The 13161-nt window shown below is 38.7% G+C and overlaps 3 protein-coding genes across 12 annotated transcripts in view; 1 reads left to right on the forward strand and 2 right to left on the reverse strand.

The window, feature by feature from the left end:
* Positions 1–1228: 1228 nt before the first annotated feature.
* LOC145512709 (olfactory receptor 11H4) lies at positions 1229–3015 on the reverse strand. The gene has a single exon (XM_081507001.1). It carries the CDS (start codon positions 2992–2994, stop codon positions 2050–2052), a length of 945 nt encoding a protein of 314 aa, XP_081363127.1. The 5' UTR covers positions 2995–3015; the 3' UTR covers positions 1229–2049.
* Positions 3016–9669: 6654 nt separating this feature from the next.
* LOC145512682 (heterogeneous nuclear ribonucleoprotein A3-like) lies at positions 9670–11181 on the reverse strand. Of its 4 annotated transcripts, XM_081506969.1 has the most exons (3): positions 10495–11181; positions 10339–10398; positions 9670–10287 (listed from the first exon to the last, which is right to left on the reverse strand). In XM_081506969.1, the coding sequence occupies exons 1-3, from the start codon at positions 11144–11146 to the stop codon at positions 10076–10078; spliced, it is 924 nt and encodes a 307-aa protein (XP_081363095.1). In that variant the 5' UTR covers positions 11147–11181; the 3' UTR covers positions 9670–10075. The 4 variants fall into 4 exon arrangements, with proteins under 4 accessions (XP_081363095.1, XP_081363094.1, XP_081363092.1 ...); XM_081506968.1 differs by lacking the exon at positions 10339–10398 and having other exon boundaries at positions 9670–10314; positions 10450–11181; XM_081506966.1 differs by having other exon boundaries at positions 9670–10251; positions 10393–11181.
* A 151-nt stretch (positions 11182–11332) lies between these two features.
* Positions 11333–13161, forward strand: part of LOC145512707 (uncharacterized) — a 199225-nt gene continuing 197396 nt past the window's right edge. For 4 of the 7 annotated variants that reach the window (XR_014058690.1, XR_014058689.1, XR_014058691.1 and 1 more), the window contains exon 1: positions 11333–11824. The gene's annotated coding sequence lies outside the window, so the exon portion shown is untranslated. The remainder of the gene's footprint in view (positions 11825–13161) is intronic. The other 3 variants (XR_014058693.1, XR_014058688.1, XR_014058692.1) reach the window with 1 other exon arrangement.

Consider the following 13161-nt stretch of genomic DNA (forward strand, 5'->3'; position numbering starts at 1 on the left):
ATAGTATCCTTGTAGCATAAGATTTTAAAACTTTGATAAAATTCAATTTATCTATTTTTAATTTTATTGCTTGTATTTTTGGTATGATATCTTACAAATATATAATTCTGTATAATTTAAGGACACTAAGATTTAAGTCTGTGTTTTATTCTAAGAGTTTTGTAGTTTTATCTTTTACATTTAGATCTTTGATCCATTTTGAGTTAATTTTTGTCGGTGGTGTGAGGTATATCAAGTTGTCCCAGAACCATTTGTTGAAAAGTAATACACTATTTAGAAGTATCTAGAGTTTAACAGTATTTTATGTAATTGAAAAATTAAATAATTTATATCCCAGAAATCCTTCTTCTAATTTATGGAATAGTTATGTGATTGTATAGAGACTTTTATTCAAGGACATTTATTGCAACATTGTTTTAGTTGTAAAATATTAGCTATAATAAAGTATCTTAATTGAGTAATGGGTAAATAAAGTGTGATATGTTCATATAATGGGACACAATATTCCTGTTAAATAGAATGAGATAAATATTTGAGCTCTTCTTCTATGCCAAGTATTATACTACTGTTGATTCCCAATAACAATGGCCCTCACGAACACAACTGTAGTTGAACAAAGATGGGTTTATTGTTTTTTTGCAAAGAGAGAGAACACACGCCATGAGGAACATGGAGCATCTCTGTAGAAAGACATTAGAAAGGATTTATTATATGATTTGGGCTTTTGTTATTGACTTTGTGGAGAACTGAAGGGAATAGAGATTTTCTCTGGGTACTGTCAGAAAGTGGAAGAAAACTCTATGATTGAATATCTTAAGTGCTATCTAAGACTTGGGCTAAAGCTTTACCTGGTAAAGAGACAGTAGCCATTCACATTAGCCTAAAGAAAAGGATATTTGGCTATTTTTTGTGGTTGTGACTATTCTTGATTTTGTTTGTGCTCCAACATGATTCTAGAGTGGTCTGGGAACTTGTTTATGTTCAACAGGATTACACTATGGCCTGGCTGAGAGAGCCAGGCCAGCTCCCAGCAGCACCCAGACCTGCTGATAGTGCCAGGCCAGCTCCCAGATTCCAAGGGCTTTTTTTGTCTTTGACACTGTGTGTTGAAAAAGGCAGTTCCTGTCCTCAAGGAGCTCCCTCAAGGGGAAGTGTGTGCAAATAAATTACACCACAGTGTAGTACATGTAATAACAGTAATGTTAAAAGCAAATTCAACAAATTATTATTTAGCAGATATTCAAATTTTATTTCAAACTTACCACAAAGGAACTATATCTCTAAGAAAGAACTTCTTCTGGTTGAGATTTTTTTTCTCTCTTTTAATAGAGAGAAAGTGTGTTTAGATAAGATTGTTAGGCTAGGTATAAGAAAGAAGTGTCTCTTAAAGATTGTAGAAAGATTTTTTGTTAAAAGTCACTGTCTCTTGATACAAACTACTATATATAAAATAAACAAACAATAAAGTCCTACTGAATAGTACAGGAACTCTAGCAATCCTGTAATAAGCCATATGGAAAAGAATATGAAAACTGAATCACTGTGCTGTACACCAGAAAATAACACAACATTGTAAATCAACTATATTTCAAAAGGATTAAATTAAAAAAGGATTAATTAAAAAAGGATACTCTTTCCAAAAGGAAAAAAAATTCACAGCACCTTTAAAATATATTAAATATGTGCAGTCTTTTTGTATATCAACTATAGCTAAATAAAAATGTTAAAGTCACTGTACCTTTAACCATTTGGTAAAGGTCATTAGACTTGTCCTAAAACTTATGACAAATCTTTCAGCAGTGTCTACTTTCCCTCATATAACAATCCCATTTTTAAAATTCCAATAAGGACAGTCTTTAAAAATTTTTTACTGCATGTCGAAGTCCAGTGAATTAAGGTTTTAGTAGTCAGCATAGATATTTAAGCTGGGCACATTTCCAGGAAAAAAAAATGGCCTCTAACTACTCAAAGACTATAAGACCACTGAAAGAACTTACACATTTCCACCTTATTCTTCATTAGAACTTGGAAGTATGACGCATTTTTGCCTCATGAATTTTGACTAATTCTCCTTCCAAACAGGACATTTCTCAGGGCAAGTTTCATGTACGTATTGCGAAGACTATAGATAAGGGGATTAAGGAAAGGAGTCATTATTGAATATACCAATGTGAGGATTTTCTGCATCAAAGCTGAGATGCCATATGTAGGACTTACATACATTACCATGACTGTCCCATAGAAAAGAGACACCACAGTTAAATGAGAACCACAGGTCGAAAAGGCCTTTCTCCGGCCAGCGGTAGAAGGGATCTGAAAAACAGCTCTGAGCAACAGGGTGTAGGATCGAAGAATATACATAATAGTCAAAAAGAGGACAAGGGAGCTCTGAGTATAGAAAATAAATTCAGTAATGGGGGCTGGAGCACAGGACAGAGCCATCAGTGGATCCATATCACACAGGAAGTGATCAATGATATTGGGTCCACAGAAGGGAAGTTGGGAGATGAAATAAATGGGGATTGGGTAGCCAAGGAATCCAATGAGCCAGCAGAGAGATACCAGTATTCCACAGAGCCTCCGAGTCATGATGATGGGGTAGTGCAGTGGGTGACAGATGGCCTGGTACCGATCATAAGCCATTACCGCTAAGAAGAGACATTCAGCTGTGCCCAGGGAAAAGAAGAAATAGAACTGGAGGAAGCAGCCAGAAAATGAGATGGCCTTCGTTTTGGAGAGAATGTTGACTAGCATGTTAGGAACAGTGGAGGAAACATACCAGATTTCAAGGAAGGCAAAGTTTCCCAACAGAAAGTACATGGGGGTATACAGTCGTGGGTCCCATTTCACTGCACAGATAATGGCTCCATTCCCCACCAAAGTCAAGGCATAAACCACCAAAAAAAGGGAGAAGAGAAAAATCTGTATCTCCCAGCAACCAGGGAATCCCAAGAGAACAAACTCAGTCACAATGTGTGTTGCTGACCTGTTCATGGGTCTTAAATCTACAAAGAAGAAAGATGTGAGAGTAACCCAAGTTACTATGCTTCCTACATATCTTAAGGATTTTATTGAAGGGAACTTAAACCCTACCCTAAAATATATGAGGTATTTTGAAATGAAGTGGGAATAAATCTCACCTTATTTTGAATTGACTATGGATCTAAATCTCAGTATTATTTTGTTAGGATTCAACGCAGAAGGATCCACATCAGTTTGTACAACCAGTGGTGTAAATTTCTTTCTTTTTTATTTTGATCCCTAAGAAGATGCTCTCTGATTTTGGTCTTTTTCTAAAGTTGACCATAGATTTTCATGCACAAACTCATCCACTTTCTCGTATTCAGCATACCTTGTTACAAAACAACAATGTCATATTTTGAGAACAGCTAGTGTGAGGTTGATCTAAGCCTTTGGCAACAGAACAGAATTAGCTGATTTACACATGGAGATAAAAATTACTTCAGAACCCTGTCTTTTCAGAATAACCTAATCAACTGAGTTATTTGTGACAGATATCATGACACTCAAGACTCAAGGCTATTCCTAAATTCCTTTAAAATTTTCTTTTAAAATATCACTCTAACCACTTGAGTGATGCCTAAAAAAAGTACGAGACCTAGTATATCATAAATATTTGCTATTATTTTTAAACTATCCCTATTTATGTATTTAATTTCACATTTTTTACACATACTATAAAAAAATAAACTATCTTGCTTTTTATATTCAGATCCTACCTAGATAAAGAAAATGATGTTTTCAATCAAAGGTTTAGTTTATTTAGTTAGTATTTTTGGATGATAAAAACAATTAAAGGGATCTACAATCAAACAGGGTTTTATCTGAAATTTTATGTGGTAGAATTAATTTTGTTCTCTGAAAAGAAAGTGGGGACATTTTCAAATATTTGGACAGGCATGTACTTTTCAGTACATACATTTAAAATTTTGGACATTTAAAAATTGTGCAGCATTTAAAAACTGTACAAAAATGTATAAATCTTTATTTCAAACAATAGAGTAATCTTGTAATTGATTAATATTAAGAAAACACTAAGAGGCCTGAGAGCAACAGAGGATGAGATGGTTGGATGGCCTCACCAATCCAATGGACATGAACTTGGGCAAACTCTGGGAGATGATGAGGGACAAGGAAGCATAAGATGTGCTGCAGTCCATGGGGTTGCGAAGAGTCTGACATGACTTGGTGAATGAACAGCTGAACAACAACAACAGCTTGGTGACTGAACAGCAAGAGATCTAAAAATAATAGTTTCAACATTCAGTTTTCTAATGAAATTCAGATATCCTGCCTTGTATATTAGAAGTCACCAGTCATAACTTTGTTAGGAATAAGAGATAAAGAAATTTGAAAGGCAAAAAAGAACCGAGAAATTGAAAGGAGGATCATGTATGATACTTATGAATCAAGCTTTGGAATATTCTTGTTGATGGCTTTTAAGGAAGCATAAAAAGGAAGTTTGAGCACCCAAGTCTAAAGCTGTCCAGTTTTCCAATCAATGTTGAATCCAAAAGATATTTGTTTACCACCTTCACTAAATAAGGTGCTGGATAGATGATTCCCAGACTGTTATTTACAAAGCATAAATAAATCACTTTCTCTGTAATAGGTGAGAAATAAATCCAGGTTCACAGATTTAAACCAGAATCATGAGATCTGTGCCTCCTGTTTTTCTTTCTGAAAAAATGAACTACGTCTGCTCAATGTGAACAACAGTTTGGAACAATCTCCATTAGACAACTTCACATCTCACTTCATCTTTTCTGCCACAGTGCCCTATAAGATTTAGGGCAGATTTAGCAGCAACATTATTTTTCCTGCAGCTTTTGGTGAAAATGTAGATAAGCAGTGGGATGGTTAAAAAGTGGGAAGTTTAATAGAAAAGTCAGAGTTGTCAATTTTTATTTTTACCATTGATGGAATAAACTGACTCAATTAAGTTCTTCATAACTCCACCCTCCAAATCCTCCAAAATTACTTGCTTGGAATAGTTAAGATATTAGAATGGAATATCACAATTTTATGCCATACACACACTGTTTCTTATGCTTTGGGGATTCATAAATCATTATATGAGGACAAACTTAGGGGCCAGCTTTTTTATATTGGGCTTCCCTGGTGGCTCAGCTGGTAAAGAATCCACCTGCGATGAGAGAGACCTGGGTTTGATTCCTGGGTTGGGAAGATCCCCTGGAGAAGGGAAAGGTCATGCACTTCAGTATTCTGGCCTGGAGAATTCCATGGACTGTACAGTCCCTGGGGTCGCAAAGAGTCGGACGTGACTGAGCGACTTTCACTTTCACTTTTTAATATTCTTCTTTCCAATACAAGCAACTGATCAACCAGCCAACCAGTCCACTCACCAGTCCACCCACTTCAAGAACAATAGCTTGATTAAACAGCTTCCTTCTGTATGCTCTTCGCTTGGTATTCTGTCTTTTCAGGCAGTCTGAGGAAGAGTATACTACCTGGAAAGTGAGATTGCTTTCAGAAAGATAGTCTGTAATAATCATAAAAATCATACAATAGGAAAAATGGTGCAGGTGATCTATTCTAACTGTTCATTTCACAAATAGGCTTCATAAAGGGTCCATGGCTTTTTATCCAATGAACATAAATATTCTGTTTTCACATATGGAATGTTTACACTATACTGATACAGAGGAATAATGACTAACCAGATTTATAAAGTAAAAGGCACTCTGTAGTAGATCACATCAGTGGTTGTAACATGAACAGTTAGTCCTTTTTTTCTTACATACACTGTTGGATTTCCTGGCTCAGTTTGAAGGGATATATGGGTATGGTAGAGCTGAACATAAAAGCATGTCGTCCTCATTGACTCTGATGAGGAAAACTCCAGGTAAGGGCATTTTATGTGGTTGACTGGGCTTACTTCCCTCCTGGAGCCTCCAGAGGTTTGTTTTCTAAGTTTGCTGAGACATTTAACATATGAAACAGTGTTTAATCCATGTTTCTTTCCTCTCAGGGGTTACTCTAAAACTCTATGTCTCTCCCCAAGTGGTCTCAGTGGCTTCCTTGCTTCCCCTGGAGTGCCTCCTCTTTTCAATCTTTGGGACTTATCCAGGTTTTAGTAGATTAGCTCCTGTGAGGTGGCTAGAGTCAAGGAAACAGAGAATCCAGGGGAAATATTGAGTAAATTTCAGGAGGATTTTCACTGCAGGGATTGCATTCCATTGAGGAATCACCTTCTGTGGGGGTCAGTACAATAAATGGAAGTTTTCTTTCCATGACTCTAATTCTGAAACAGAGACGTGCTTGTGAACAAATATTTCCCCTCTAGCTTGAATGAAGCACTACAACATAGAGATATAGGAAACTGTATTCTGTTGGCCACTTTATAATTAAATCCACTAAAATATCCTGGAGTCTTTCACTGTAATAATCAGGTGATTGGTACTAGGTAGCAACTGCCTTGAATGACCTAATCATGGTGTGGAATGACCTTACTTGCTGTGGAGGGAAATCCAAGATGGCAGAAGCCATTTACTTGACTTATCTAGTCAAATGGTCAATTTCTACTCTGATTTCACTTTCTAAGAATGGGGAATTTGAAACCAGTGTAAATGTGATGAGATTTTTAATCATTGGTCTTTTGTTTTTCTTCTAAAAGAATTGGGGCTTCTTTCTAGGATCCTCTTAAACCACTTCTATAAATATTACTCCTAGGGAAAGATGAATGATAGTCAATAAGAAAATCTTCACTGATGGTTACCAGGGCAGCTTGTAAGTGAATTTGACACTTCATTGGCACTCAATGCCATTTCCCCATCAAGTATTCTTGAATTCCTTGTCAAATATTAGCTGTACTTATATATATGAGGGTTTATTTTTGGGCTCTCAATTTTGTCCCATGGGTCTATGTGTCTATTTTATGCCAGTACCATGCTGTTTTGATTCCTATCAGTTCAGTTCAATCACTCAGTCGTGTCCGACTCTCTGCGACCCCATGAATCACAGCACGCTAGGCCTCCCTGTCCATCACCAACTTCTGGAGTCTACCCAAACCCATGTCCATCGAGTCGGTGATGCCATCCAGCCATCTCATCCTCTGTCATCCCCTTCTCCTCCTGCCCCCACTTCAGAAAGTGAAGAAGAACTAAAGAGCCTCTTAATGATAGTGAAAGAGGAGAGTGAAAAAGTTGGCTTAAAGCTCAACGTTCAGAAAACTAAGATCATGGCATCTGGTCCCATCACTTCATGGGAAATAGATGGGGAAGCAGTGGAAACAGTGTCAGACTTTATTTTTGGGGGCTCCAAAATCGCTGCTGATGGTGATTGCAGCCATGAAATTAAAAGATGCTTACTCCTTGGAAGGAAGGTTATGACCAACCTAGATAGCATATTTAAAAGCAGAGACATTACTTTGCCAACAAAGGTCCGTCTAGTCAAGGCTATGGTTTTTCCAGTGGTCATGTATGGATGTGAGAGTTGGACGGTGAAGAAAGCTGAGCGCCGAAGAATTGATGCTTTTGAAATGTGGTGTTGGAGAAGACTCTTGAGAGTCCCTTGGACTGCAAGGAGATCCAACCAGTCCATCCTAAAGGAGATCAGTCCCGGGTGTTCATTGGAAGGACTGATGTTGAAGCTGAAACTCCAATATTATGGCCACCTCATGCGAAGAGTTGACTCATTGGAAAAGACCCTGGTGCTGGGAAGGATTGGGGGCAGGAGGAGAAGGGGACGACAGAGGATGAGATGGTTGGATGGCATCACCGACTCGATGGACATGGGTTTAGGTAAACTCCAGGAGTTGGTGATGGACAGGGAGGCCTGGCGTGCTGCGATTCATGGGGTCGCAAAGAGTCAGACACGACTGAGTGACTGAACTGAACTGAACTGATTTTTAAAGTCTTTACTGAGTTTTTTACAACACTGGTTCTGTTTCATGTTTTGTTTTCTTGGCCACAAGGTATGTGGGATCTTAGCTCCTCAACTAGTGACTGAACCTACACCCCCTTCATTGGAAGGCAAAGTCTTAACCACTGGACCACCAGGGATGTCCCCAAATGGTAGATTTTAATCTAACCATTTCAGGTATTAGATTAAATTGTTGTTCTTGTTGTTTAGTTGCTAAGTCCTATCCAACTCTTTTGTGACCCCGTGGACTGTAGCCTGTCAGATTTCTCTGTTCATAGGATTTCTCAGCAAGAATACTGGAATGTTGCCATTTCCATCTCCAGAGGATCTTCCTGACCCAGGGATTGAATCTGTGTCTCTTGCATTGCAGGTGGATTCATTACAGCTGAGTCACCAGTGAAGCCCATTAGATTAAATACAAATGATCTAAAGAAACCAGTTAAGAGTGATAATGTAAATTTGGGGAAAAAAGCAAGATAATATGTTTTCTACAAGAAATCCACTTTAGATTAAAAAAACAAATTAATAGTAAAATATTAGAACAAGTATACCAAATGGATATTAATCATAAGAAAGGTGAAGTAGCTGTATTAATATCAAAGTAGACTTCAGAATGAGGAACATTACCAAGAATAAAGTAGGATACTTGTGCATGCTCAGTTGCTCAGTTGTGTGCTACCCTATGGACTAGCCCACCAGTCTCCTGTTTATGGGATAAGGATATAGCATGATTCAAAAGGGGTCACTTCTCCAGGAAGGTATAACAATCCCAAATGTATGACATACCTGACAACAGATTTCCAAATTACATCAGCAAAAACTGATCAAAGCGAAATCAACTTAAGGAGTGAATTTTACTGTATATAAAAAAATTAAAATAGCCTATGATAAGTGAAAGACTCCTTTTAATTGAAATTTTAAAACAAGTATATCTAAACTATTTTTAGTAGATAAATAAAAATTATAAAGCAAAGAAACTTACAATAGAAATTAGTGGGAGAATAAAGTATGAATAAACAAGAGTTCCAGAGTTCTTACAATGCCCTCTTTCTTGACTTCTGTAGTGGCTATTGGATATTTGTCTTATAGTTATTCTTTATACTCGTTGTATTTAGCATAAATGTTTTATGTATCTTCTGTCATGTATTGTATTTTACAAGAAAATTGTAAAAAAATTATTTTTTAGATAAAACCATGGGGAACCCAATTGAATAAGTCCTTTTTGAAGTATCATGCTATGTAAAATTCTGCTTCTCTGACTTATATTTTCTCATTATATAACTCCGGAAGTTGGTGATGGACAGGGAGGCCTGGCATGCTGCAGTTCATGGGGTCGCAAAGAGTCAGACACGACTGAGCGACTGAACTGAACTGAAATGAACCGAGTCGCTCAGTCATGTCCAACTCTTTGCGACCCCATGGAATGTAGCCTGGAGGCTCCTCTGTCCATGGAGATTCTCCAAGCAAGAATACTGGAGTGGGTTGCCATGCCCTCCTCCAGGGATCTTCCCAATCCAGGGATCAAACCCAGCTCTCTCACTTTGCAGGTGGATTCTTTACCTTCTGAGCCACCAGGTGTTTTACTCTGAAATTGAAAGTTTTATTTTTTTGGTCTGATCTGTTTGTATTTACGTCATCTCATTCAATACCTTATTTCTTAGGTATCATTACTGTTCTGATGTAGTATATATTTTATTATGCTTTTTGGTTCTTTATTGGGGAGTCATGCATATCTACTATATTTCTGACGTAAGTCTGATAGCCTTTTCTTTTTTTTTTTTTTTGAAAAGTTAAAAATTCCTTAATTTTTTATTCCTGGTACCACTACCACAATTTACAGGGCAATATACCTGATGTAATGAAAAGAAAAAGAAAAAGACAAAGCTACAACAGATAAAAGACCTCAGGAATGTACATCTAATTGACACTACATTGCATTAATCAATAGCTGCACTTTTTGCAAACTGTGGCTATGACAGTCCTGAACAAGAAGGGTTTCCTGTTTAAGCTGCAGTAACTTTTCTGACTATGGATCATCGTTCCTTCTGTGGCAGATTTTTACAGTTCCTCTAACGCATTTGGGACGACTGTCTCAAAGTAACCTGCAGCTTTCCTGACAACTCCTCGCTCTCTCTCCTGCTAAGAACTGTAGCCCTTTTCTTCTGAGTTTTTAGAACCTTCTGCTACCATATCCACCACTTCCACCACCAGATCCATAACCACCACCATAGGGACTGCCCGAGCTTCTTCCACCAAAGCTACCCCCTTTCATGGGTCCATAATTTGATTGCTGTTGTCCACTATAATTTCCAAAATCATTATAGTTTCCACCACCACCATAGTTACCTCCAAAATTTCCTCCTTCACTGTAACCATCATATCCTCCACCACCGCCACCATATCCACCACCTTGGTTTCCATATCCTGGTCCACCACCACCGTAACCTCCTCTACTACTATAACCAGGACCACCGCCATAGTTGCCACCATCACCTCCAAATCCATTATATCCACCATCACCTCCTCCGTAACTCCCTCTGCTGCCACCACCTCCACCACCATAGCCTCCTCTTCCACCAAAGTTCCCACCACGGCCAAAGTTACCGCCACCACCTCCAAAGTTTCCTCCACGACCCATAAAGTTGCCAGATCCACCTCCACGACCTCTTTGTGATCCAGCAGATTGCATCTCTTGTTTAGAAAGGGCCTTTTTCACTTCACAATTATGCCCATTAATAGTGTGGTATTTCTGAACAACAATTTTATCAACTGTATCATGATCGTCAAAAGTTACAAAAGCAAATCCTCTCTTTTTCCCACTCTGCCTGTCTTCCATAACTTCTATGGTTTCAATTTTGCCATACTTTTCAAAGTAGTCTCTCAAATTATATTCTTCTGTATCTTCTTTAATACCACCAACAAAAATTTTCTTCACTGTTAGATGGGCACCAGGCTTTACAGAATCCTCTCTAGAAACAGCTCTCTTTGGTTCCACTACACGCCCATCAACCTTGTGTGGTCGAGCACACATTGCTGCATCCACTTCTTCAACACAAGAGTAAGTCACAAAACCAAAGCCCCTGGAACGTTTTGTTTGGGGGTCTCTCATCACCACACAATCTGTAAGTGTGCCCCATTTCTCAAAATGTTCTCTTAAGCTATCATCTGTAGTTTCAAAGCTCAGACCACCAATAAACAGCTTTCTCAACTGCTCTGGTTCCTTGGGATCATGACCCTCCATTTTGAGACTGGACTCGCCTCTTCCAACTCGAGTTCAATATCAGCCTTTTCTTTTAAAGGCTATTTTTTAGAGCACTTTTAGGTTTACAACAAGACTGAGAGGAAGGCACAGAGATTTCCCATATACCCTCTACCCACATACATACATAACCTTCCGCTTTACTGACATCACTCACTAGAATGGGCTGCATTGACACATCATAATCACCCAAAAATACATAGTTTATCTTTGGACTCTTTCTTGGTATTGTACATTCTATGGTTTTCAGACATATATCCAGTCCTGGCAAATATTTTTTTTTTCTTTTTGGGGGCTCCATAGTGGGATTTATTACTGCAGGGAAAAAAATGAAGCGGGGCGGGAAGAAAAGTAGGTCTTCGCGGCTGTAAACCACAGTGCTGGCGCAGTAAACAGGCACGCGAAGCATCAGCCTGACGCTCGGCTCATACTGGAGAGGATAACCGCAGAGGGGAAATGCTAACCCCAGGCAGCTGGGGTCCAGAACCGCAATCCACACCCCGGTCAGCAGGGCGCTGGTGACGCAAGGTGGCCTCCACACGCCTGTCAGCCACAGGCGTCTCCGCCGCAAGAGGGAGCCTGGGAGTCTGTGGCGGGAGAGCAGAACCGAGCTGACATTTTCCTGTGGGAATATGTGGACAGAAGCTGGTCAACCCCGAGGTACTGAGGCATGAACATCCATATCAATTCTGTGTTTTGACTTTTAATCTTACGGTTTGAGCACTTTCAACGTTTCCTCCTTTCACTGTCACTCATGTTTTCCTGAGGGGAAGGTTACAAACCCTGAGTGGAATGGTTTGAATCTTGAGAAACTCTGTGGAAAGGCCGCTGTGTGGATATTTTTGAGCCTTTCCCTGCGTTAATGGTTGATTGTCTCCATAGTTTTGCTCTTCCCAGGATGTCAGAGTTGCATATAGTTTCTAGGCTTTTTTAGATTGGCTTATTTCAGTTAGGAATATGCATTTAAGATTCCACCTGTCTTTTCATGCTTTGAGAGCAGATCTCTTTTAGGCACTGAGTAATATTCCATTGCTGGATGTACCACAGTTTATCTGTTCACCTGGTGAAGGGCATCTCAGTTGCTTCCAGGTTTTGGTAATAATGACTAAAGCTGCTATAAACATCTGCATGCAGGTTTTTGTATGGACATTTTTAAACTCCTTTGGGTAAATACGAAGGAATGCTATTGCTGGATCATATGGTTAGTATATGCTTAGCTTTGTAAGAAACCTCAGAATAGTCTTCTAAAGTGGCTGTACCATTTTGTATTCCCCCATCTTGCATTCCCAACCAGCAATGTATGAGAATTCCTGTTGTTCCACGTCCTCAACAGCACTGATCTTATCATGTTCTGGATTCTGACCATTCTAATAGTGATGTAGTAGTATCTACTTATTATTTTACTTCACATTGCTCTGATGACATATGATGTGAAACATCCTTTTAGTATGCTTATTTGCTATCTGTATGTCTTCTTCGGTAAAGTGTCTATTTAGATATTTAGCCCATTTGATTTTTTTTCTTATTGTTGCATTTAAAAATTCATTTTTATTGAGATATAGTTGATTTATAATATTATATTAGTTTCAGATATATAATATAGTGATTCAGAGTTTTTAGGGATTACATTCCACTTAAAGTTATCATAAAATATTGGTTATATCCCCTGTGTGTGCATGCTATGTTGCTTCAGTCGTGTCCAACTCTTGCAACCCCATGGACTGCAGGCCGCCAGTCTCCTCTATCCATGGGATTCTGCAGGCAAGAATACTGGAGTGGGTTGCTATGCCCTCCTCCAGGCACTTATTTTTACCTCTTTCAGTGCCTCCTCCAGGCACTCCAGAACTTATTTCAGTTTAAAATGGGTCCTAAAGCAGCAGACACAATTTGCAACATCAACACATTTGGTCCAGGAACTGCTAACAAATGTATAGTGCTGTGGGGCTTCAAGAAGTTTTGCAAAGGAGACGAGAGCCTTGAAGATCAGGGGCACAGTG

Source organism: Giraffa tippelskirchi, chromosome 7 (assembly GCF_054371585.1).
Source record: "Giraffa tippelskirchi isolate mGirTip1 chromosome 7, T2T-mGirTip1v1.2.pri, whole genome shotgun sequence".
Lineage (NCBI taxonomy): Eukaryota > Metazoa > Chordata > Mammalia > Artiodactyla > Giraffidae > Giraffa > Giraffa tippelskirchi.

What these genes read in the sequence shown, in the direction of transcription:
- LOC145512709 (XM_081507001.1), bottom strand. Translation starts at nt 2,994, where the DNA reads ATGAACAGGTCAGCAACACACATTGTGACTGAGTTTGTTCTCTTGGGA.
- LOC145512682 (XM_081506965.1), bottom strand. Translation starts at nt 11,146, where the DNA reads ATGGAGGGTCATGATCCCAAGGAACCAGAGCAGTTGAGAAAGCTGTTT.